This window comes from Buteo buteo, chromosome 8 (assembly GCF_964188355.1).
Source record: "Buteo buteo chromosome 8, bButBut1.hap1.1, whole genome shotgun sequence".
NCBI lineage: Eukaryota > Metazoa > Chordata > Aves > Accipitriformes > Accipitridae > Buteo > Buteo buteo.
This window is the reverse complement of record NC_134178.1, coordinates 12455318-12482203: the sequence shown is the minus strand read 5'-3', so window position 1 is coordinate 12482203 and position 26886 is coordinate 12455318. Positions and strand designations below refer to the sequence as shown.

General features: G+C 41.0%; 1 protein-coding gene across 2 annotated transcripts; it reads right to left on the bottom strand.

Moving 5' to 3' along the window:
• On the bottom strand, positions 1-26376 carry ZBTB21 (zinc finger and BTB domain containing 21). 2 transcript variants are annotated; one of them, XR_012651264.1, is made up of 3 exons: positions 26276-26376; positions 3317-14788; positions 1-1659 (listed from the first exon to the last, which is right to left on the bottom strand). XR_012651264.1 is itself a non-coding variant. In XM_075033654.1 (2 exons), the coding sequence occupies exon 2, from the start codon at positions 14773-14775 to the stop codon at positions 11599-11601; it is 3177 nt and encodes a 1058-aa protein (XP_074889755.1). In that variant the 5' UTR covers positions 14776-14788; positions 26276-26376; the 3' UTR covers positions 1-11598. The 2 variants fall into 2 exon arrangements, 1 of the variants encoding a protein (XP_074889755.1); XM_075033654.1 differs by having other exon boundaries at positions 1-14788.
• Between the last annotated feature and the right edge of the window lie 510 nt (positions 26377-26886).

Sequence of the window (26886 nt, the reverse complement as noted above, 5' to 3'; positions counted from 1 at the left end):
TGAGATCATAGTTATTTAATCAATTTCATTTTTAAAGCTGTGAGCAGAACAATGACAAAAAAAGCACAGTAGGTTCAATCACTGCAATTAAATGATCACTTATATAATTACAATGCACAGAGATAAAATCAATCCAAACCTCTCCCACTAATTCTCTGCCTCTGAGCTCCGGAGTATTTTTTACAGACATGAAAGAAAGAGAAGGTTCATAAGAGGCCATACATGCAGTCTAACATGAATTCTGAAACAAGTGCTTTGTCAGGACAATATAATAGTGTTAAGAGATGCTTGGTTTGGCAAAACTGCACTTTGGCCAGCAGAGCTTTTTCCAGCATCTCTGTGTGATGCCACCTTTACCCGTGAGGTGGCTATAACCATGTCTTCATTATGAGATTTAGCTAGCGTAACAGTCAGCCTGAGGTGATACCACCGCGCACTCTTCATTGACAGCTCTGCCAGCAGAAATAGACCCATTAATCTTCACACACGATATGTGACAGCTCAGCATGTTACTTCTCATGGAAGAGGGGACCATTTCCCCTTTCACATGTAGCATTTCAGCCTCTCTCCCACTCTTTTACCGGCTGTGCCAGAGGCAGGTAACAGGCATGTCCTTCTGTCTGCTGACTGTGGCAAGTTTGCTCAGGAGTTGTGGGACAAGGAGAGGCACAATGCTAAAGCCAGAAGATGAGCTCGTCCATTTGGTCCTGCCCTAATGTGTACTCTCCAGCCTGTTCTCTGTAGCCCCTTTCTAGGTGAGATTCAGCACGTGTGACCCATCTTGTCTCATGTGACTCGACATACCAGAAACATTGTCCCCTGCTTTGTGACAGCTGTCTGAGAAAGAGTGATGGGTGTGCAAGGAGCTGGAACCAGGGCCAGGTGGGATGCCCAGAGAAGCCTCGTTGGAAGACGGTCAGCACCGTCTGGCACCAAGGAGAGGAGGTGCCACTAAGCAAGCTCTTATAACTAGGAGATAGGGTGGGGGCAAGGGGGCTAGCCCTTGGCTGGCTTTTGATCTGGAGTAACTCTCCCCCAACTCGTGTCTTCCAGACAGCATCCTCTTCTTAGTGAAGGAGTCTTGCTCGATACAAAAAAGGCTCAGAGGTGATGACATCATTAGAACTTCACTTTGACTCATTGCTCTTATTTTTGGTTCTTTTGCGAAAACAGGAGATATCTGATCCATCCAAACACCAGTCTCTATTGAAGAAAAAGTAGTATGTCTGCCAGCACCTTGTAGTAGAAAAACTTCAAATTCATTTAGGTCATTTAGTTCTTCTATGCCCATATGCCTACATCTTGTAAGTGCTTAAGAGGGCATACTGCCAGGAGCTGAGTTTTTCATTAGATCAGAAAATTGCTCTTATAGGTTTGTTATTATATATGTTATTAATATACAGGCCGTGTCCTAAAAAAAAATCTTGAAAAAACAAACCATGCCTCATAAATACAATTGTTGACAAATTGGCTAAGTTTCAAGACAAATGGGTCACAATGTTTTATTTTGACCAATCATAATTTCGAATTATGTGTTGAGATATAAAGCAAAACTGCAACACCATGTTTCAATTCTATTAGAGCAACCATGGACCCGAGTTGGTACACCTTGGATACTTGTACTTCCTTTTGATGCCATTCATGCACCAGAAATACAGCCTATCAAGGAAAAAAAAACCAACATGAGAAAGCAGGCAAATAATGGCACCATGGTGTTTGTATTCATCACAGTACATCAATATTCCACCCATTAATTTTAGAAGTCTCTTATGATTTTGCCATATTATAACTATTCTGCTTTCCTCTGTAGGATCACACTTTTTGCTCTTTCCAATATCCTGTAAATAATCTGTTCCTAAGTGGTTATGATTCTGCAAAATGCTAACAACAGACATTTTGTCTGGAATTGCTGATCGTTTCTTTTACTACTTGTATCTGGCACTGCAATGGAAGAAAGAAAAATATTTTCTAGAGTATTATTTTCTCTATGATGATGACTCTTACATATTTACTAGACTTCAGTAAAATACCATGAGTTTTTAGAAACTAAAACATGACAGACAAGCTTTTATTTTTTTTCTCTATTTTGGCCTGCTGGAGCCAGTTACATTCTTTCCACCAGAGAGCGCAAGTATCACCAGAGGGGATGGTGCTGGGATGGAGGGATTGCTGTACTTGTAAGCAGTGTTGTGAGCTGCCTTCCCCAAGGACGGCTCTCTAGACATGATGGGTGATTACAGCTATATGAAGTTTCTTGCCTATGGGTTAATGTAGGCTCAGAGTTAACATTGTGCCCAAATAGTTAAGGTTTCCCATGTACAAGATAGAGCTGAAGAATCTCCTGACAAGGAAGTACTGGAGAGATTCCTGCCTCTCCTGCATCTTGGGCTCCAGCCCAGGAGATGCTGACTTCCCAGGGATGTGTGCTTCTCCCATGCAGTACAAACACCCCTATGCCCCTCAGACACATGCTTGAGGACACTAAGACCAACTGGCTTTAGGAATGTTGGGCATCAGAAAGAAGATATGACTTGGTAAGTAGTAAAAGAGATCTTCAAGTTTTAGACTAAGAGCAAAGGCATTTCAAGCAATGTTGTAGGAAATCAATAGCAAGACTGTGAAATAAAATAAAGGCTTCTGAAAAATCTCAGAACCTACACCTCCCTCTAGAGGAACAGTGAAAATGCTCCAACTCAGCTAGACAGCTAAGAAAATCCAAGGGCATGTACCAGTTTTGTGTGGCATGTCATCCCAGAGCACACCCCCATGGGTACTGTGCTAAGGCTAAACCACCTGGAGTCTGGAGCACATGGGTACAGGCTCACTGGTGTTATGCAAATCCTGCCAGTTACTTGAAGGAGAATGCAATGTGTTATGGACTGGCAAAGGGTAAAAAGCTTTTAACTCCTCAGTCACAAGTTCACATTATGTTCAAGTGTGTTGACTATATGTTATAACAGGTGTTAAGCTACAACTAATGCTCTTGCATTTTCTTAGACAACTGTTTGCGCTGCAGAAAGCATTGGGATAGACTGGCCTCCTCCTTGGCAGTCCCAACAGGGAGCCAAGGATTCGAGAGTTTGGAGATGCACCTCATCTCTCCACTCCTAGCCGTCAGTTAGGCAGAAACTACGCTGCTTAGTGAAGGAAATACCAAGGACGACAGCTTTTAGACAAAAGTGTATTGTAAAATGCCTTTGACCTAACAGGAAAGTTTCTCCAAATTCAGCAATTGCTGTGTAATTGAGCCGTATTTAAACACACTTGCGTGCATTTTTATATACATACATACATATATATAGAGAGAGGGGTTCACCTTCAGTGTGATGCTTTTGAGCGTGGCTCTTCAGGTGGATGCAATGGTGCAGTCTTTTGTTTCTGGCTCCTCCTAGTGCCTGTACACAGTGTTAGAGGTACATAATAGATTATAGGATCATCTCCATAAAACGAAGGTTCTATGTGGCTCTCCTCCTCTTGAGCCTTGTAGTAATACTTGCTAAAAAACTACCCAATTTCAAATCTCATTTTTAATATCTGTGATTCTCCTCCAGACTTATTCAGAGTGACAGTTTGGTATTTTTACAGTTTTTTTTTCTCTCATGCTTTTAAAAAATGCATGTACATGCCTTCACATGCCTCCGTCAAATTTCTCCTGAAACAAGTAATGTGACTGCAAGCTAACAAAGCTAAGTTTCCTTCTTGTGGCATTTGGCTGCTCAGTTGATCGATAAGAAGAGGCAGCAGCAAACAGCAGCTGCTCTGTTAATCACAGCCCTGGGCTGCCGTGCAGAGGGGAAGTCTTTACCTTTCTCTCTATGGGTGGGAACAGCTGTGTCAGCTCTGACATTAACTGGACTCCACACAGTGTGCCCTGCAGAGCAAGAGTTGTGCATGAAGCCAAGGACTAGCCAGCTGTGGAAGGGGTAAGGAGGATGGCAGTCAACAGAGCTGTATTTACCATATTATAGATTTTCCTCCTGGTTTTAGATCCCTCTCTTTTTAGGAACCACAGGTGCAGGTGGCATGGTGGAAAAACTGCGAATCTATCTCCACAGGTATAGCTGCCACACCTGGTGAAGTCCTCAGGACGTGCAGTTTTCAAAGCCTGTTCCAACAGGACCCAAACTTCCCCCAATGCAAGATGCAGGGGAAATATTATTAAACAATCTTTTGGGAAGTTTTTCTTCCCTTAACCTCTTTCATAGACTTTATAGCATAAAGTAATGAATGCAGTTTCTGTCAGCCAAAAGTGGTTAGAAGGTGTCAAACCCCAGGAATGCCTAGCTGTTCATTAGGGAAGAAAGGAAAAAGCAGGAACCAAAGAGCCGTATTCATCACAAATGACACCTTAAAACAAAGGCTGATTTTTTTTCTTGTTTTTGTCAGGGCCACAGTGTGCTCTCTTCTTATGTATCTTATGTTCTTCTGTTGTCATCCTACTTTCTCCCACCTCTTCTTCTGGCTTGTTGCCCCTTTTTTCCTTCAGACACCTGCCCATGGAACCTGCAAACTACAGCATGGTCTCTTCCTTCCAGCAGAAGCATCCCTGGATGCTAGTAATCCCAGCCTCATCACTGCCTTGTTTTGAACACCAGTGGACTTCACAGGAGAGATGATGCATGTTGCTGGATGAGAGCCTGTGCCCTCAAATAACAGCTTAAGCTAACGACTACAGCCAGGGCTCCATGACATCGAAGAGCTGTATCCATCCTAGATCCTGGACTGACAAGACATTAAGAAATCGTTACGGGTTGTATCAAAACTGCAGAGGCAATTTAAAACAAATTCTTTGTCAGCAGAAACTGGCTTTGCTTTCGATGAATTCTTTCAACACATGTAAAATGAAGGGGAAATAAAAAGTTGTGTATGTTGCTTGATTGCAGCCAACACCTTGAAAATTTTTATTGCCAGAGTATTTCAGGACTGGAAACAGAAATATCATCCATGTAGGTCTAATAGTAAAAATTACCCTGTTAGTGTTTGTGTATTAAAAGAAGTGATAACTGGAAACATCCTATGAACAGAAAAGTAAGTAAACGTCACTGGATTTGCTTGCAGGGCAACTGTCTTAGAAGTGGATGGCTGGAATTAGAACAAAAAATAACCATGAAAACAGGTGCAATGGTCCTAGCATTATCAGTAACTTTTTATCATTTTGGTTTGCTTCTTGACTTTTATGTCAAATATAGGTTGTATGTTCTCTAGGGCATTTTCTGTGAAGCATTTAAGCGCATATTAGACTGCTCTGAAACAGTAAGAGAGAGGACTGTGTGTAGATCTTAACTGGGTGCAGAAAAGGCTGGAGGAGTTCCTTACACTGCAAGGAGAAAGAGGGAGCTAAATCTTTGGTGATTTATGACTCTGTGAACAAGTCAGAAAGCTGCTCTCCACCCTCTCTTTGCCTTTTCCACAGCTCACTTAACTTCTGATGTGTAGGGATACTCCATGGAGGGGCAGGCCAGGAGCCCTTTGTCCCTGTTTTCAAAGAGATTTAAAGAGCATCAAAGGCCCAAATCCTCTTGAGCTCGGAGTGCCCTTTCAACCCTTGATTCTGACCATTTGGCAGACCTGGTACTTTAGCTCTGCCGTATGTTTCACCTGACCTATCGCCCCGCTTACGCTGACGAGGCAGTACACATGCACACAATGACAAGTGCTGAGGTAAAAAGCACAGATAACTGTTCAGCACGTGCTATGGCTGCAAATCTTATCCTTCCCACGAAGGCCATTCTTTGCTACCTAGTTAAGTGATTTTTATAAAACTTGTTGGAGATTAACTCTTGAGACCTTGCCTCCTCTATTAAATGTGAGTGGAATTGGTCAATGAGTTCAACCAAACTGCACAAATTAAAAATGGCCAAGGACAGCAAATGTGGAGTCCAAGAAGTTGAGAAAACTGGCCTAAGAGTTTTCAAAAATAGGTCTCATCCACTTTGAAGAGTGGAGCCAAGCAAACACTGTTCCCAAAAGACAGATCATTTTCTGTATCATGGGAATCTACAAACTACATTCCCACACAGGGATTTTTGAAGAGGGAAATACACACAGCAAAACTGCTTTCGATGAGAGCACTGCAAAATACCATAAACATTCCTGACTGTGTATTTTCAAACGTCTGGTTCGATCCAGTTTTAGATGAAAGATATACTCAGTTGATGTAACCTTTCTTCCAAAAAGTCCCATTTTAATCACTGATTGCATAGGAAGCAGAATTTGGGCTGTGTTCAAGTTTTAAAGAGATTGTCTAGAGCAATTGGTTTTCTTGTATTTTCCAGTAAAAGGTTCGGTGGGGCACTTACTAAAACAAACAAAAAGCCATTATTTTAGTAATGTAAAAACTATCATTTACATCCAACAAATAGATCAAAAGATGCTCTTTTATAAACAAAATTCCCATCCCACAGACACAATGGTATGTACAATAACATCACACTTTGCCAAGAGATTCCAGTATAAGACACAGTAATTCAAAAGAAACAAAGTGTAAGTTTATTAGACGCCAACATTTCTTAGTTAAGATCTAAAGTAAAGAAAACACACAGTAGAAAAAGTTGTACAAAGCAGCAATGGATTTACATTACATTAAAGAAAAAGTTACCCTAAGCTATTAAGTCTCAGTCCTAAAAAAGTAAAAACCCATCCTGGCGTATTGAACTGATATAGAATGACTATAAGGTATACAGGATTATAAAACCAGCTTCTTTTGTCTTATCTCTATAATCCTTTAAAATGACAAGTGATTTTGTGTAACTAATTGGAAAATTCTATAGCAAATATATTGGATAATTCCTATTTCTAGAAACTGTAGGAAACTATTCCCCTGTACCCAAGCACTAAAAGTGTTCCCATTTTCCTGCTTTTTAAAAAGGGACACTGTCAAGAATAATCCTTAAAATGTGTACTTTATATGTATTTTGCATGTTACATTGCAAAATATAGTTTGTTCTGGTTTTAGGTACATAATTTAATTAAAGATGCTGCTGCAGTAGTGGGAAGCTTGTGTTTTTAAAAGGTAATGTGTATCACTGAGAAACTGGAGAAGGAAAAATTGATTGAGTCCTTTATTCTGGAATAGTGAGAGAAAAAGCAACATGAAAAATAAGCTCAACGCATAGAATTCAGATACATTTTTCAGACATCCTTGCAACAATTGAGGATGCCCTTAATAGGCTTTAACATGCCCAAGCAGCTCAAGCGTTATGACTCAATTCATGTTTTTCAATTCTTTGATTTTATGAATATCAAGTATTCTTAATACAGGTAAGTACATTTACTGTACACAACTTTTCTCTTGATAGTGTCCCTTCATGTACAACAGTTATAGTACAGTTTTTCACAAGTCATTTTAAATAAACAAGAATCAATGACATTAAAAAATACTATCAGGCTGTGTTCAACAACAAAAAAAGATTTTAACACTGATTCATTAACAGCAACATTTAAAAAAAAACCAAAAACAAACCAAAACCCTAAGCTTGCTTTGATTTTTATCTAAATCTTCTGGTAGGAAAATGTAAACAATTTTATTGAACAGTATAGGCACATGCCAGATTACAGGCTCATGCCAGATACTTGCACCCTCACTGTTAGTGCCAAGAAGTTAGGCATAGTCTGTCCTTATCCCATGTGAGGAACTTCTAGTTTTATCACTGGAAGCTTGGAACAAAAACAGAGCACATGTAGCTTCAGACCAAACCCGCATGTCCTACTTGGGGGAAAACAAACAAACAACATCAAACAAAAAACCTACTGGAAGTCACTAGAAGGCCTGCTTAAATAGGAAATGCAGGAACAAGTCTCTTACAGCTGTGTTTTGGTTCAGGGATAAGGCTACATCTCCATTCTGAAATATGCAAGACAAACTCTAGTGTCACCCACTGCTTCAGCAGGTTATCTGCTCTATTAACTGTCACAGGGTGTTTCACTCCCCCTTACCAAAAAAAAAAAAAAAAGTAGAGACAGCATTATTACTAGTTCATGTCCTTTGTTTTTGTAAAACTACAGAACTATACCCTACTTTTTTATGCAGTTTTTATGTAGAGGAAAATACATTTTAACTTTTGGTTCTAGGACTTAAAAAAAAAATCTGTATGTATTTTTCTGCCATTGCTCATTTTCAAGGTTGATCATGGTCCCAATTTAGCAACGAACTTAAGCACATGTTTTAAAAAAATTAAGACTGATCTTAATGGAACTTAACCATAGGCTTAGACACTTTGCCAACACAGTGCCTGAAAGGAAAAAAGTCCCCAAACAAAATACATTTCATGGCTCAACCCTGCTCCTCTTAAATGCAAAAGAAGTTTCCACTGTACTTCCAATGAGGCAGGATAGTTCTCTGAGATTTATCTGACAGATTATAAAAATAGAAAAAAAAAGAATTAAAGATTCTAATCTATATATTAAAACATCTGCACATTCCTGTCACAAATTTTAAGAAAAAAAGCAAAACACTTTTTATATTTAACAAGACCTCTAACTTTGTGTCACTTTAGTACACAGCTACAAAATTAAACAATATATGATGAAGACAGGCTTTTGTATCAATAAATTTGCCTTTTATTTTGGCTGTCGCCAAACTAGACACTCTTGAAAAGACCTTTATTTATAAACAAGCAACTAACATTTTTTCCATAATTTAACTTTTAAACATATATTAAAGTTATATAAGTGGAAGCATATTTATTCCATATCCTCCAAAATAAACACTTCTATCAAGGGCCTTTTAAGATACTGTATAAAAGCTAATAGAAAACCAGAACTGCTATATAAACATCTCATATTTAAACTTCAGAGATCCTGAATTCCTTTACTAAACAATAGGAACCAAATTAAAAAAAAAAAACACAAAACACACTCAAAGTTAAAAACAAAACTTAAAAAAAAAAACCACAACAAAAAAACCAAAACCAAACCCCCAAACAAAACAACTAAAAAAAAGCTTAGAAGGAGGCTATTTAGACCAAAAATATTTTATGGATTTTTTTTTATAATACATAGTATACTAGAAAAAAGGTCAAAGTTTCTTCAAAGATGTTGCACAAGCTTTTGATTTAAAGTGTGTGGAATTTATCATCATATCACATAGCAGAATCCCAGTTGGAAGTTAGATGACTATGACATAGCTGAACTAGTTGCCATCTTCCTTTAGAAAGCACACTGATTTTTACAAGGCTACATATAAACTTTCAGACTGTTGTGTAGAGGAATCATTGGCGAAAACTTAGGAACATTTTTACAAGAACATGTTCATATTTTATATGCACAGGTTTCTTAAACACATTTAAAGGACACTTAGCAAAGCTTTATGTTTTTCTGATTTTGTTACACCAGGTTAAGTGCAATAACCATTTTATTTCGAAATTGTTTCTGGTAAGAAAGAAATTTAGTCTTATTAGGTGGAATAAAAAAGTCAGTAACTAGAGATGTCACTATTAAACTAGTACCTTGTTTTATTGCAATGGCACTGAAAGAGTTTAACTGATATTCTAACAAATTAGCGCAATCATATTCAGCTACAATTTGCCTGAAAGAGGACAAAAAAGAACAACACATTACTATTAGAAGTGTTTAGTAACAATTTTAGATTTTAATAAAAAATTAAACAGAAGAGGCTTGAAACTAACATTGCGATTTTTTTTGGTAGATGATAAAAAATCAGGGGTCCATCCTGAGCCAATTCTTTTAAACTTAACTTACAGGAAAAATAATTAAAAAAAAAAATCTGTTGGAAAAAAATGGTGGCACACTTGGGCTTTCACTGAGAAAAATCTACTCCTATGCATGCCTAACTAAGGATGCCCATCCTCAGATTCTTAGGAGTTACACTTGTGCTTAATTTTGCTAAATCTTGGTGTCAGCTTGCAATTCTTCTTACTTTTGAGTTTGGGACGCTGAAAAAAAATTCACGGTTACATACAGAATTAAAGCCTTGCTCCTGCTCCCCCTGAAACTGGTGACCAAACTCCTGTTGCTTTCAGTGAACACAGACTGGGCTCTGACTATGTAGTGTGGAATGCAATCCCCCTCTCCCAAGCTGCACGGGGTAAAGTTGGTCAGGATCATAAATACTGTTTGCATCATTTATGTTCACTTTAATCCATCACCACTCCATTAAGTTTAAATTCTAGCAGAAGAATTTTTCAGTGTTAGTTTTCCACCTACTTCTGGGTAAATATTTCTTTTACTTACAGAATAATTTTGGACCCGTACTATAGCTTCTGGTAAATATCTATGATCCTACTTACATTAAATGCTCCAGTTGTGATTTGAGGTAAAATAATGGAACTACACAGAATATCTGCAGCCCATTATTACCACGATTTTCAACAAATTAGAAAATTGCAACACAGTATCACATATGATAGAAAGCGGCAGAAAGAAATACTCTATGCATTGTATTCATAAAATGCAGTGATTGTAGTGTGATGTTTTTTCCTCTGCTTTGAGCTGGATATGTATGCTTAATACAAATTTCAAATACATACTTCTTCATTTATACAGGTGTCTATATAAATATTTACATTTGTAGGTTTTGTTAAAACATATCTTTGTACTCATGGCCAAGCTTATTACTGTGTGTAGGAACACAATTCATCTTCCGTCCCTTAATGAGCTCTCTTTTTTTGATTTAATAGTTATACATTCCTTTGTAGTTAGAAATACAAACAGTTGTACAAATAGTGGAACAAAATTATGAAACTTGTCTGACATCCATTCAATCTTAGTTCATATTATAAACAGTACCATTTGCATTATGATGGCTGTTAATACAACGACTTTAGCTACCGAAGTATCTATAGTAAATTAGTCTTTGGGACATTATATAAAGCAAAGTACCCCCTCCCCCAATTTTCCTTAGAAACTTATAATTAAATGGCTGAAAGCAGGCTTGCTGCTACTTTTTATATAAAATCTTAGTAATAATATTGCTGACTTTAGAGTCTATTTTAATTTGCACAAGTTCCACATAACAACAAAACAATTCTGTGTTGCCTTAAAATACCAAACATTCGTATCCAATAACATCAGGATTACTCAAACTTGAGGTTTATTTGTTATTGCTAAAGGTTTCTAAGACCTAAGTCAATACAGCAAGACACTCCATCCACTTCCTCCCTAACTGCAAGTGCATGGCAACTATTTATATGGAACTTGTGTGTTGGTTTCTTTTAAAAAAAAACCTAATGAAATTGGTTACAGTATTTCACTACTATAAACTCACAGTTAGAATCCAAATTGTTGTTGCTCTTTCATTTAATATATAACTTTTTATATAATACACACGCACACGCCAACATCACAGGATGAAGATCCATGCATACAATCCAGATGTGATCGTATTTCAGTGTTAAAGGAAATAAAAACTATTCTGTTACTATTAGATCCCAGACCACAGTATTATAAATTCCTCTGCTTTCTACCTAATAACCAAGTTAGTTTACCTTAATCTTCAAATCCAAGCAGCATCACAAATTCCACATTTTTCATCATCGTTTTCATTGTTTTGATCCTCTTAGATTTCTAGTTTATACGGCATACATCTGAGATCCTGAACACAGCCTCCACTGAACCAGCTTTTTAAGGTATCTGTTAAAGCTAATTGTGTGTCTGTTCATGGCTCCAAAGACTAAAAGCTGTCTTGAAAGTCCTGTGACAGAGTTTACACATGTATTGTCTTTTGAATGTGATAGCTGAGAGTGGTGGAGCATGATAGAAGAGCGTATCTGACTCCTGTGGTACAAATAATTTTTCAGTAGTAGTGGAGCTTTCAGACAAGCCTGTTGGACTATCAGGCTCCAAAGGCTGGATTTTGGGGAGGGGTGGGGGTGGAGGTAAGGGTGGTGGTGATGGGGAATTAGCTGGTGGACATATCTCAGGCTCCTTATTTGTGGACTCCTCTGCAGCCTGTGACATATGAGACTGGAAGTGACTCCACAGCCGGAAATTGGTTCGGAAGGCCTTGTTACACACGTGACAAATAAATGGCTTCACAGAGCATAAGAGCTCTTGGTGACGCTCCAGCTGTTTGCGTACAGTGAAAATCTTTCCACACTTTTCACAGGGCCACAAACCAGCATCTTTGTTGGACACTACTTCCTTAGGTTCCCTGCTCGTTTCAGTGACCTCATCCTCTATATCATCTGCAGGCTCTTCTTTGATCTGAATTTTAAACTGCTTGGAAACACTTAAGTCTTCAGGTAGGCATGAGGAATCTTCAGAATCAAAATTTATTTGTTCTGACGAATCACTGAATACACCATCTTCCTTTGCAGCAACAAAATTGTTCATTTTATTGGATTCTGACTGAGGAGGCAATCTTGATGAACTAGTTATTTCTCCATTGTGATCCAGGATAGGTAAAGAAAAGTTCTCTGATGGAGCCATTGTGTTTTGATTGTGAACTTCAACTTGATGACGCCAAATACTAAAGGATGATTTAAAGCTACGCATACACTCAAGACAAGTAAGTTTCTTGTATTCACACTTGCTTTCGTGCTCATGCGTCAGCTCTGGAGAAGAAAATCTAAGGCTGCAGTAAGGACAGACAGTAGCATTTCTACAGAGTCGCTCATGATTTCCCTGTTCAATAAGTGAAGAGAGCTTAGCATTGCAGAGACGGCACTGATAAACCTCTTTGTTTTCTACTGGAGTTTCAATATGAATATGATCTTTCTGCTTAGGAGCCTTATTCCCTCCAACTGGTTTCTCCCCTGGGTGCATTTTTATGTGCTGTTTAAATTGCGAGAGGAAACGATAAGCTTTCCCACAGTAGGTACAAATATAGGCTCCTTTGGTTCGCGATCTTAAATTCCTTTTGATGACTTGTTGTGCTTGTGAAGCAGACTGTCCCTGAAAACCTTGCTTGCCACGTCTTAGTTTAACAATTAGAGCTTTTTTAATTTCTCTCTCTCTCACTATATCGATCAGTTTTCTTTGGAATTTTTCATCCAAAACAGCATGCGAACTGGAAGCTGGTGAGGGATTCTTCACAATTCCATGTTGTGTCTGGCAGTGCGTCCACACTTTGAAATTTGTGTGGAATCTCTTGTGGCATATGTCACAAGCATAGGGCTTCTCTGGATTATGATACATGTTAACATGACGATGAAGACCTGCTGTTGATCTGAAAATTTTAAGGCAGTGCTTGCATTTAAATTTCTTATTTGGTCTTGCTTCTTCCATCTCACTGTATTCATCTTTACTGACATCAGAATCAGGAAAATCAGTATCAAGGTGCGTAGGGCTTGAGCCTTCCTCACAGTTATCTTCTGACCCAGGAGAACCCTGCTCATCTGCCTTCAGTTTCTTAAATGGTAGTCTTCTATCAGCTTGAAATCTCCTTTTTGCTGGAAGTCTACTTGGTTCCTTATGATCATCCTCAGTTTTAAAAGGAAAGTCTTTATTTGTCGATGCTGAAGCATCACCCACTGTAACTCTTATTATTTCAGCAGGATCTGAAAGTGGACTGCTAGGTTCAGTTTTTATTCGCACCTCTGTGAGAGGGGAAGCAACCTCCCTATCAGTTGACTGAGAGGCACTGAAAGACCTAAGGCGATGTGGGTGTATTACCTGTGGTTTTTCATCTATGACTATCTTCTCTGATGACTCTTTCAAGGATGACTTTTGAGATACAACATTAAATGTCTTCTGGGAATCATTAGTTCCTGGTGAGGAGGAGGATGATACCTGTGAAGGTTTTAGGTCAACAGAAGGTGAGTAAATAGGAACCTGGCTGTCCATGGACAGTGACCTTCGAAGGAGACTTTTTACAAGTGGCCCACTTCTGTCAATACTTTGGTTTTCTGGACCAGATCCACTAGATGGGATTACTAGCCCTAACTTTGAGTAGTATAGCAAATTTCTGTCTTCACCTTGACTACTTCCCTTTCCTGCCTCTCGCAACAAAAATGTAGATTCTGATGCGCCACGCAGAGATAAGACTGGTGGACGTGGTCTTTTTAATGACATCTCTGTGGCCTTTCCTCTTAAAAGCTGACCACTGCTTCCTGGTTCATCGCTTGCAATTTCTTTCTCTGCTAAAGGCATTTGAGGCAGTACTGTGTTCCTTTTCACTAAACCACCTCTGCTCTGATCCTCCACAGTTCCAGAAGTTTCATGAACCTTGGTATAGCTCACAGGGCTTTCTTTCAGCCATCTCCTTTCAGTCAGTGATAAGTTGTGAAGGGTTTCAGTTGGTTTTGTTACTTGTGGCCTACTGCTAGTTTTGACAGCAACAGAGGGTGAAGGTTTAGAAGTATGGCTTAAATCATGTTGTGTTTGATTTATACTTTTCGCTTGTGCTTCAATTCTGTTCTGACAGACAATGACACTTCTCTTCTGAGAACTACTTTCATCTTCATCTTGATACAGTATTTTCTTAACAGGGCAAGCTGGAAAAGGAGCTTGAGGACTCTTAGAAACAATGTTTGTAAGAAAGGATATTCCAAGACTGTAGCCCAGTTCTTGCACAGCTGCAAGACTGCCTTTCTCAATGAACAAGGATGAAGAATAAATGTAGTTTAACACATTATCAAAAGCATCTGGCTCACAGAAGTCGAGTTGAAACACTGACTGAGACTCATTCTCCTTATTCGTGAACAGAGTCTGGAAGTACTCACTGCTGGCAGCCAGAACATTTTTATGAGCTCGAAATTTCTGATCTCCTACTATAAGAACAACATCACACAGCTGTCCCTTTAGACGCTCCTCATTCAGTGCGCTTAGAAGTGAAATGGCATGCGCTGGATTTATGTAATGCAAGAGCCCCTCCATGATTCTGATGTTTCTGAAAAAGAACAACAACAAAAAGTTGTAGGTTGCCTTAGGTGAACTGTTGTTAGAGATAAAGTAAATGCACCTAATCCCTCTGTACTTCATAAACTGGCTAAACCACCATCAACAGTGCTGAAGAAAACAGCTTGTTTGGAGGAAAGGTATGGGAATTAAAACAACACTGTTGGTGCCAACAGATGCACGGGCACAAGAAGAACCAGCTCCTGCCCATTTTCAAACACACTGTTAATTGCTGGTCTTACCCCAAGAATATTTATTACACCTAACTAACTCGGGGGGAGGGGGGGGGTGTCAGTGCTCTCGTCCTGTAATACACCTGTCTGCGTGAAGGAACAGTTCAATCATTTCACTCTTGATCATCTTGTTCTCAGCTTTAGCTTTATGAAGATCTATCTTGACAACTGCATTGATAAACTCTTGCATCAAATATCTAAAGCTCAGTTATGCCAAGTCACCTTTCTGAGGCTAAGCAACCCTGACAGTCTCCTGCTGACTAAACAAATTAATGGGGTTTTGTTGTCATTTTTAATAGGATGATGGAAAGGGCATTAATACTGGGAAGGAAGGAGGAAGCAGGATTATTGTCTGTAATCTAGATTAATACATCATGTTTGCTTATGCTTAGTAAGTGTTGTTAATATATACTTCTAGCTATCAAATATGTGTCACTTATAACTGCACTGACAAGATCTGGTTTCTTGGAAACGTCACAACTGTAATTGAAGTATCCCTGCATTGCTTTGTTCTAGCTTAAAAGCAATCAGAGAACTGAACTCCCCATTTTCTTCATTAGCATAAGAGCACTTTATGCCCACAGGCCATATACTTGAGGAAGTTACCCATGAATGCATCCAAGAATACAATAAGGACAAATTAAACTGCAGTGCAGAAATCTCCATGCTTCAAAACACAGCCCACTCTGTACTGCAGGTTGGCTCAATAACTCAATAGACTGCTCCTGATTAGATCTTAACAAAAGAAGAGAATCAGGTTTTAAGTTAGTTTAAACAAAGAACTTCTGTGGCATGAATTGAAATTTATGTATCTGTGCACATGCACACACACAGAGAAATCAGCAATATCCAATTTGCTTTTTTTTCATGGACGCTTTTACAATTCTGTTCAAGTTAACCTGTAAGAATTTTACACTACCTTCCTCCATCGTGGTAGTAAAACAGGTCAATGATGTGTCTGTTAAAAGCAATTATCTTCTTTTTACAGCTGATTTGAGAAATTACTCTTTAGTTTATATCATGGTTTAGGCCCAGCCAGTAACTAAGCACCACAAAGGTGCTTGCTCGCTGCTCCCTGCCCCCGGTGGGATGGGGAGGAGAATCAGTAGAAAACATTAAAAACTCGTGGGTTGAGGTCACAACAGTTTAATAGGACAACACAAGGAGAGAAGAAATAATAATAAAAATATACTAATAAAAGAATATATGAAGTGAGTGATGCACAATGCAATTGCTCACCACCCAGAACCCAATGCCTAGCCCGTTACTGAGCTGTGACCCCCCTCCCCCCCCCGGCTGGCTCCCCCAATTTATATGCTGAGCATGACGTCATATGGTATCGAATATCCCCTCAGCTAGTTCAGGTCAGCTATCCTGGCTGTGTCCCCTCGCAGCTTCTTGTGAAAATTAACTCTATCCCAGCCAAACCCAGGACAATTTATAACTTCTACCTGATGTATGTTACTACAACAAAAAGGTTTCACTATTCATCAGTTTACAAGCAAAACTGAAAAGTTTATCAAAATAAATAACACTATTAAGAAGCTGTAACCCCATGATTAATAAATGAGGATGGTAAATCTTACAACTAATGGATATAAATAAGTGATCAAAGTCTAAATTGGTATGATTGAGAAATGACTTAAAGGGTGCTACATAAAGTGTCTCAAGGCATTGATCATATCATAGGACTCAGCTACCGCTTCTACATCTGAAAATACTGAATGAGTTAATAGTGTCATGACAATAGCAAAAGCAGAATTCTGTTTCTTCACCTGATCTGTCTTTACTGAGTGTTTCAGTTTCTTGCAGTGTTCATATACACTAATTTATCCTTAACTCACCTCAGATAGTTATAATGCATCATCCCTCCACATCTCCATCTAAAAAGAGCAGAGCAGTCAAGCTACTATGAACTTGAGAAACCAACCTGTTTTGGTTTGGTTTCTATGTTTTGCTCAAAAGTATTGTCTGGGGGTGTGTGCACTACCCATCTCCTTTGTGAATGTCATTGCAGTTTAAAGTGGTGGAGTATGACTGACTCTAATCCAGTCTCGTGGTCTGAGCACTCATTAACACTTGAAGTGTTATTAGAACAAGTGTTCCAGGAATGCATCTTTTCCTTTAGCTTCATCTGAAACAAATTGAGTTTGCAAACTCAAGTGATTCATCTGGGATGCAAGTTGCAGCATGGTATATGGAGGTAACAGATCAACAGTGGGCTTAGGAAGGAAACTTGAACTAAACCAGTATTGTAGAGACACCCAATAGATGTTGCTGCAGAACCCATACTTCAAGGACACAGTGGGAAAGGAGTATATTAGTTAAATGTTTTGAAATATTTTCAAATCTTTCATTTTAATCTGCTTTACCCAGGCCTTGTGTTTTGTGTAAGACATTGCAGAATAAACACCATGTAATTACTATGTGTCCCTTTGTCCACTGTAGCACAGTAATTCTATTAGTAGAGATGGGTGTAAAAATCCAGACACCTGAAGCAGAATCCAATAGTCATCCATCCTTCTTTCCATTCTCCTTTTTTATTCGTAGAACACCTTCAATTTATTACATTAAACAAGACAGAGATAAGCGTCCCACTACAATCTTCCCTTTCAGTCTCAAAGCACAGTCTCTTCTGTGCAGTGAAGGAGGCAGAGTTCTTTGGTGCAATGTAACTCTGTCACCTTAACAGTAACCAAGGCTGCAATGTACACAAATGGCAAGGGACCAAATTAATCCCGCAAAGGCAGCTTTAATCCTGGTATTTCCTAATTCAAGTGCTTGACTTTCAGCTTAACAGCCTTTAAACACAACAGTCAGAAATAAAACAAGCTATGATAATTTAAGAAACAAAACCAGAACTGGTTTGCAGAATCATTTGAAGACATTTCCACAGATCATCTGAAAGCCTGAAATACTTAGATGTAAAAAACCCCCCAAGATTACCGAAGTAAATGTACAATGTATTAAAATTTCACTACATAAACACTTTTCCAAGACATTCCTGCTCTCTTCTGTTCATCTTATCTGCACACTGCAGTTCACTCCTCCTTCAGCTGTGCCAGTACAAATATTTGCAGGCCTGTATTACACAGCAGATCAGACAATAAATAAAACCCAATTATTTCTTTTCAAATGCTGGTCAATTTTTATATTAAACCACAATCTCAAAAACAATTGCATTGGCATAACTGAAGAGGCAGCAAACGGTGGCAGCAGAGCAGCTATAGGACTATGCAACAGCTTGTCATCAAAGCCAATGCTTGGCTGACTGCACTCAGCCCTGACACAAAAGGTGTGCCTAGCTATTGTGTAGATAACAGAATTATGGCAGTCTCTTGTAATATTAGATTTGATTCTAGGTGTTTGAGGACTCATACTTCCTCAGCTGAAGATTATTTTGCCGTTAACTACCTAAGCTCCTTCCTGCAGATCATATGCTTCTATTCCCTCCAACCATTTCTCCAGCCATCTTCACTACTGACTGGAAACAAAGCTCTTTCGTCTTTTCTTCCATGATGTTAAGGCGACATCAAGGAAACAGTAGGAGCATATCAGAAAATCTCCCATTGTCCGTGTTCAGGTGCCACATGCTATAGCAGCTGCTGGTCCTCAGGAGGAATAGTGACAGCAAGATTCCAGACCCAGGAAGGGCAAGTGCAGCAGAAGCACCTGCAGCCTTCCTTCAGGAGGCAAAGAAGAGATTTTAGTGTCAAACTTCAAGCCCTCTACTGATCTTGGCAAACTAGACTTCAGAAACCTAAGTACCATATTTGGTACAAGAGTTATTTTATTTTATTTTTTTGAACAAGGATAGAAAAAGACACTTCTACTATTTCAAAATTACTTTCTACAAAAAGGAAATCTCTACCTGGGAAAGCTCTTCACAAGGAAAGGGTGAAAAAGTTTAATCTTTGGCCCAGCAGTTTATTGATCTTCAACAGCTACCTGCCTTTGAAGTGGTAGTTCCCCTTCCTTTCCTCTGTCCCTTACTTTCACATCTCCTCCTCCCAGCCCTGTGGTACCCTCCTCTTCCTTTCACTGGCTCTGCTGCTCATTTCATCCCCCAGTAAGTTGATTCAGCTCCCTCAAATGAAGCAGAAAACAAAAAAAAAATCAATCCATCTTTTTATATGTTTGCTATTTTTATAGGTTAGGAGCTTAATCAGCTCACTGAGAGGTCAGATGAGCATCAGAGTTGCAGCAAGAGAAGCCAAGAAACTACCCATTCTTTGTCAGCAAGTTGTTCAATCAGCTTTGCCCACCTGAAACTTCACCTTCAGAAACAACATAGTCACCGATGCTGAAACTTTACAAATAGAATCAGGCAGATATTTGTGTGAACAATTTCAGCATAACTTGCAAATACGCGAGCAACTAAAATAAGATGTTGATGTTGCCTGCTGACTTCCCTTACGACGACGTAGCTGTCAGCTAAAAGCTATACTAATAGCATGTTGAGGGTGGCGGTGGGAAAGACGATGTTCTGAAACACTTAATGAGAAGCAATGTTGCAGCAAGGCGGCGCCAGGGCTGTGAGAAACTGCAGTTGGAAGCAGAGAATACAAGGAAGGAGGAGGAAACACAGAGGAGACAGGCAACAAGGGAGACCGAACAGGGGATTTCAACAGGGAAAATATACATAACAAGTGTGGTGGGGGCAAACCCACTAAAAAACCCAAAGAAACATGGATTATAAGACTCAGCCAAGAAATGCAAGTGACTTCCCAGGGTATTCCCAGGTAAATGCAGGAATGTTGCACTCAGTTGCGAGCGCTTTGCAGAGGATTTGATGGCTCTGATAATTCGTGTGCTGTTTCAGACACAAGGGGGGAAAAAGGTCCCATTACCCATCAGGAGTCCAGGTGCAAAAACAACCTACACTGCTTAAAATTCTACTCAAGGATCCTATGCTGGATTTTATTATTTGAATTTGACAACAGTTTATTGAATCCCTCTTCTCCCATCAATAGCCTTTGCAATATAGATACTCTCCTACAGTCCATAGGAGACACCCCCCCCCCCCCAAGCTGTATGTAAAAGCTCCAAACCTGCAGAGCAAGATTGTTTGCAGTTCAATAATCTTTTTCTAACTAAGTATTTGAGTGATCTCTTGCTGCAAGTTCGGGGATTCTGTCTTCCTCGATTTAACAAAACAAGATTTCAACTGCTACTGCTGTTCTCCACTGCAGACAATACTGCAAACTTTCTCCATGAAGACAAATGTTTTTCATTTCCAATAGGTCAGCAGCAAGGAGAGACTCACTAGTGTGAAGACAGGCATAAAATCAGATAAAGAATATATTTACTAGTGTGTGAAATTGATGTATTAATTTCCAACTATTTATCTTCCACACACACAGAAGCAGAAATATAGGGAGGAAAAGAAAAAATTCCGTAATATTGTGCAGTCTCTCTATTTTGCCCTCCAGTAGAGAAAAATAATTAAGTTATCCTGATACAGACTAGAAATTCTCTTAGAAATTAGAGGCTACTTCCCACATTCAGGTCATACCCATAGTTTCACCAACTGACATTCAAAACAGCTCCTCCCGACTTGCAGCAACTACAAAATGTCAGAGTAACACCACAAAGCTCCACTTGTCAATCTCATTCTTGTTTACAAACAAGGAGCAGCTAAGGGTGCAATTTCATCTTACTGTCAGTCCAATCTAACTAGCAATTGCTCCTGCAAGGAGCAGTCCATGTCTCCTCCCCCACCAAGGAAGGACTAGCTTGCTGTCAGATCAGTAAACTGATCCAGCTGACCATGGGATTGCACAACTCCTGGATCTAAGGGAGAAAGGGCAGGAATGGGTGCTGGCTGTGAGCTTTTCTGATTCTTGAGAGTTCATGAAGATTAAAACACACCAAGCTCAGTTTGACAAAATATTTGTCCTGGCCTCAATGCCTTGACTGAAAGGTGTATAACTCATCATCCAAATTCCTGTAAACTAAATCAAGAGACTAGAAATTTTAAAAATACCTTTCCCTAAGGAGTTCTTCAGTTTTCAGTCTCTTGAGCTTTGTAACATTGCCATTAAACTCTCTGATGGGACAAGACCGAAAGGCTTGATGGCCATACAATTTAAACAGCTACAAAAATCTCATCCCCGGAAATATTTTGTATGATTTTTTGGTAAGAGATGCACAAAATCAAGAATTTGAAGAAGGGGAGACACACACCAAATGTGTACACTTGTACTCTTTCTACAGGTTGACTTTATTATTTTATTGGTAATGCTGAGATATACTTACCAAATAGAATAATATTCAGTCATCTGCTTTACTAGATGAGCCACTCTTTCTTTGTTTAACTGGCCCAATTCACAATAAAATCTTGTCTACATACTGCTTTTCATTTTGCTGGTATAGTGAAAATGACAAACCCCAAATGTGAGCATATTTCTATTAATATAAAGGTGCTTTTTACAGGCGTAATATATTTTAGATGGGAAGACAAGCTAATTATACCCATATAAGGTACTTTTCTATGAACAGGATTGTGTTTACACTGAGGTTTCTGTAAGAAAACAAGAGATGGGAGAAAAAGTCATGCACTTAATCTGAAACATGCGGAACTAAAATAAAAGCTGAGCCTAAAAAATTGCCAAGTGACACACTTAAGATTCAGGGAACACAGGTATCCTCCACCCACTGAAGTATCCAAAGAAAATGCCATTCAGCCATTGTTAATCATGGCCAAGATACTGGGAAGACAGTACAGGATACTATAAAAGGGCAAAGACAACAGCAATTTTACATGAGTTTTACATAAGAGATTTACAAGGTCATGAAGAGCATGTGGAAGATTTTCAGCTTACTCAAAGTCTATGTGTATTTGGAGGTAGGCGACGTCTCTCATACTTCTAAAAAAGAACAAAAACACTATGTATTTTTTCTTTATTCCTCAGAAGTATTTATGAGAAAGGAGCTGGTCCTATTCTTACTGAACTTCCAGGGAAGTTGGCCATTGACCTCAACAGCTGAAGGACTGTACTCAAGAGTTATGTCCTGGCACAAAATAAACTAATTCCTTTTGGTTGTGACAGGTAGATTAAGTTGTGGCAAACAGTGATTAGAAATCACTGTTATTCTGCTGCTTTTCCTTCCATGTTTCTTAATTCACTTTAAAAGGATTTTTGAGGTGTATTTACTGTACCAAGTACACTGTTTTTGAAAAATTATCTGAAGATACTCATGAATGTATTCAGACCAGAATGCCAAATAGTTCACCCCAAAGCAGCTCTCACGTTTTTTTGCTGGTGGGCACCCACCCTACTGGGACTACTGGTACACTCCTAGTTCCAGTGTATTGCGGCGTCAGGCCTGGTGCTGGCCTAGGCACAAGCCACACAGTGCTGGCGGGAAATCAGCGAATCAGAGGGATGGGGAGGGAGGGGGTAGCAGGGACACTCATTGTCCCTCATGTAAGAACTGTCCCTGATCTAACTACAACTTATCAAAGAGATTACTGAGAATGAATTGCAACCTAAAGATTACTCGCTGTTAAGTGCTGATGTAGGATAAACCACAGATAAGGAGATAAATGCTCCAAGACAAAAAAGGGGAAAATATTTCTTCCTTCCCAAACAATGCAATTTAATTTACACAAATTACTATGAAAGGACAAGTTTCACAACATTTTTTTTTAAATTATTTGGCCAAACGATTTTTCATGCCTTTTCATCACAGATTGTATGGAAAGATTTTGCACAACAAAGATGTGGTGTTTCACTAAATCTCATTAACTAAATGAGGGAAAACTCACTCAACAATCAGGACTAGGTGATTTTAAAACTTTCTTATTTTTGATGGGCTGCAAGACTGCTGAACTGATGGTGGTAGGGGTGGTGGTAAAATGAGTTTAGGAAGGTAGAAAAGTTGTTCAACACTTTTTCTTGTTCATAAAATATAGCTGACTATTCTAGAACAACATAATACATGAAGTAGCCAATAAGCAAAGACAACAGATGATTTTTTTTTTTATTGCACTGCTGAATGAAAGAAAATATAAGAGAATGCTGTCTTAAATACTATCATTAAGGAAAAAATTGGAAAAAAGATTACAGTACATAGACTAATATTAAAATCTACACAATAAATATTTGGGGAAAGCAACTCCCTCTGCACAGAATATCTATTTTTAAAGCAGGGCATATTGCGGTCTTTCCACTTGCAACAAATGATTTTGCTGCCTCTAAAGATTTTTTTCTTCCCTTCTGAGGATCTCAGATCATTAATGCAGCAGAGTTCATTATGAAACAGCTCACTTGCTCAAAAGTTGAGAGTTTCTTTTAATGAGAGCTGGAAATATCTGCAACTGTAGTGTGTGACTCACAGTGTAGCACCTCCCAGTGCAGTACAAACCATATGGTGGTTACAGCCCAACTTCCTCTCCCCAGCTCCTCCTTCCTCTATCCTGTAAGTCTACAATTGTTTATAGACTGTAGTTATCAGTTTTGCAGATAAAACACCTTTCAAAACCTTGAAAACTATAATGGGAAATTACTTGATGTTTTTTGCAGGAACTGCTTCACACCTATTGAAGTTCAAAAAGAAACAACTTCAATACAGTATGAAAGCTCGCGGCTTTCTGTACAGTAGTCCTTTTAAACCCAAATGTTGGCATGCTTCCAAGTAATGTTAAGGAAAGCATAGTCAGCCATTACTATGAAGGTGATCAGAGCACCAACTATTTAATTCTCTGTGTATCAGTATTCTCTCGCATCAACACACAAAAAACACGAGCTCAGAAACCCCAATCTCTTAGTGATATCAAGCTTCTAGTGATCTGGAGTGTTCTCAGTCTGAGAGGTGTGTTGAATTTGAGTCAGCTGACAGAGTATCACCCTGCCACTTGGAACCTACACAGTAGGAAAAGGAAGCACAAATGTTCACCTTTATCATATTTGTGTACTATTAAATGTACAGCACAAAGAGGACTTCAGGAACTTCCTACAAGCTATTGCTTCTTTTTATATCAAATAAGAGTGCTAATACATACTAAAGGATAAGTTACTTTAAGTGTTAAAAAAGCACCCAACTCATTATGACTTTAATCATGTTTTAGATCACAGGGCAATGTTGAAATTAGTGGAGGAGCAAGAGCTCCACTGAGAGCAAGAGGCATGGTCACTCACTCTCAGTTCCGATCCCCAGGGGTTACCTTGGCTCCAGCAGGCTCAGGGGAGCTCACAGCCTGAGAAACCCCTGATAAATCCTGGTGTGGCACACACTGTTATAGCTGAAAACTCCAGAGCCTGTAATTTGTGACATCTCCCTGCGAGTCCCTACCGAGAACATGCGAATGACAGTTCTTTAAACGTTCACAATCCAGTCAGGTTGGGTGGATTTTCTACAGGTAGAGTAACTCAAATGTTCTTGTGAGATTACAACTGTATAGCATGTGGGTAATAAAATTTCTGAAAGGAATGTCAGATCCCCTTCCACCCATGAGACGGCCTCATAATTTGTTTTTTTGCAAACAAGGTTTATAAAAACAGTTGCTAAAGTTTGCTCAAAACTTCCCCTCAAGAACATCAGCGTAACCCTGGTGGAAAATTTTAGTCAAAGCAGTTTGTTTGTCGGTTTGAGCAAAGTCAGAATAGAACACTATAATTGGCACTGTTCAGGCAATACAAGCATAAAGCAGTACTAGATTTACCTGTAATACATATTAACTACTCCTGATTTAATAGTGAAAGCCTTGTTGTACAAAAATACATTTAAAAAATCTGGTTTGATATTAACATTTATCTAAGGAGAAAAATACTAACTATAACTTAGCTACAAGATCTTCACTGTATTCACAAAAAGTTGCGTGATTATGTAATTCATCGCAATCTCTTCTTACGCTTACAGCCTACCTACCTCTTACTTCCACTGCGAGTCCAACAACAAAAAAAAATGAAGAGCTTTTAAAACAAGTGCCATTTAATTATTAAGAGCTTACTCTGTACACAATGAAATTCCACAGTATTTCCTGTCCCGTAATAACTCCCTTAGATTTGGTTCTCCTGCCGTTCGATACTTTACATGAGCTGCATCCAATCTGGACACATATGACAGTTTGGACTTCAAAGAGCATTAAGGTAAAATTCTCTCCAACAGCTGAGATCGGGTAAGACACCTTGCACAGGTTTCTGCAAATGCATAGCACAGGCTGGCACAGGATTTTTCCACTAGACTACGAGATGTGCTTTTTCTTACTCATGAATAATATAGCCACAGAGCGCCTGGACTAGTAAAGCTACACTTCAATACCTGCATGTACTTATAGTCGCAGGAACCTTGCTGGACTGCTTTCCGCCCTGAAATTTCCAGGCTAGCGCGGCTCTCCCTCCAAGACACACCGGGGAGGACCCATGGCACTGAGGCGCAGCCCTCCCGGATCCTCTGTCATGTTTTACAGTTCAGATCAGAGCCGGGATTTACCGGCGGAGAGCCGTGACCCGCAGCTCCCGCCGCCCCGCAGGTGGAGAGCCGGGGGGGGGGGTGAGGGTGGGTGTGTGTGTGTGTGAAGCGCCGGTACCACCAGGGCGCCCCGTCCCTCCCGCTCCTCCCGCGGCCGTTGCGGCGGGGCGGGGTAACCGCCTCCTGAGGCGGCGGCGCCGCCCTCCAGGTGGGTGGGAGCACGAGCACGCGGGCGGGGGGTCCCGCGCTCCTTCCCGACACCCCACCCAGCCCCAGCGGGGGGGGGCCCCCGCGCCGCTCCCCTCCGCTCTACACGCGGCGCCGCTCCCGCCCCGCCCGCCCGGCAACGGCGCCGCTCCGCATGCGCCGTGAGGCAGAACGACGACAGGCGCTGCCCGCCCCCCTCCCCTCCCCTCCCCGGCCTCCGCGCAGGCGCAGTTGCGCGGGGTTCCGGCCGCGGGCAGGGAAAGGGAGGGGGGGGCGGCGGAGGGGAGGGCGCGGCACAGGCGCACGAGGGACAGCTGAAGCGGCGTGCGGGCGCGGAGCATGCGCAGAAGGCAGGCCGGCAGGTCTATGTGGCGGGCGTGTGCCGGCGCAGCGAGCACCAGCCGTTTCCGCCAAGCAAAGGGAGCATGCGCGGAGGCGAGGGAGACGAGTTTCGTAACCGGCGCAGGCGCAGTGCGCTGCTCGGGGACCGCAGCCCCGCTCGGTGGGGGGAAAAAAAAAAAACCACCTCAGAGTTACGTCAGGAAAAGACGCCTTTGTACACGGGGAGACCCATACGGCTCGGGCAGCCCCCGAAACGGGCGCGAGACGCGGCCGTTACTCACCCTCTCCGCCGCCGGCCGCGCCCCCCCCTGCTGCCCCCCTCGGCGCCTCCTTTCACGGTTCGCCCGCGCGCGCTGCTGCCACCGCCGTGATTCCATCCATCTTGAATTTGACGTCATCCCACACCAGGGATGAGGTCATCGAAGGGAACGCTCGTCACGTGCGCAGCGCTCCGATTGGCCGGCGGGGGAGCGGGGGGCGAGGCGCTGGCGCGGCGGGGAGGGTAGCGGTTGGAGACGGTTACGGGGGATCCCCCACCCGCCGCCCCTCCCCCACAGGTAGCGCGGCGGGCGGGAGCCCTCACGCGAGCGCGGGCGCCAGGGGGGGCCTTCCCGCGCCCGGCGCCGCGTGGCGGGGACGGCGCCAAACGCCGGAGTCGTTCGTGTCCCCCCCCCCACCTCCCCCCCCCCCCCCCGTTAACGGCTGGGCGCGCGCGGGAGGGAAACTGAGGCAGCCGCGGGGGGCGCCGAGGCTCCCGGGAGGGAGGAGGGGAGGGGGCGCGGACGCGGAGAGGCAGGTCCCCGTCGGCCCCTGCCGCCGTTTGTGGGGCCGGTGTCACCGGTGGCGGTGGGGTTTGGTAGGGTGCCGCTGTGGTAACCCGCACCCCCTCCCT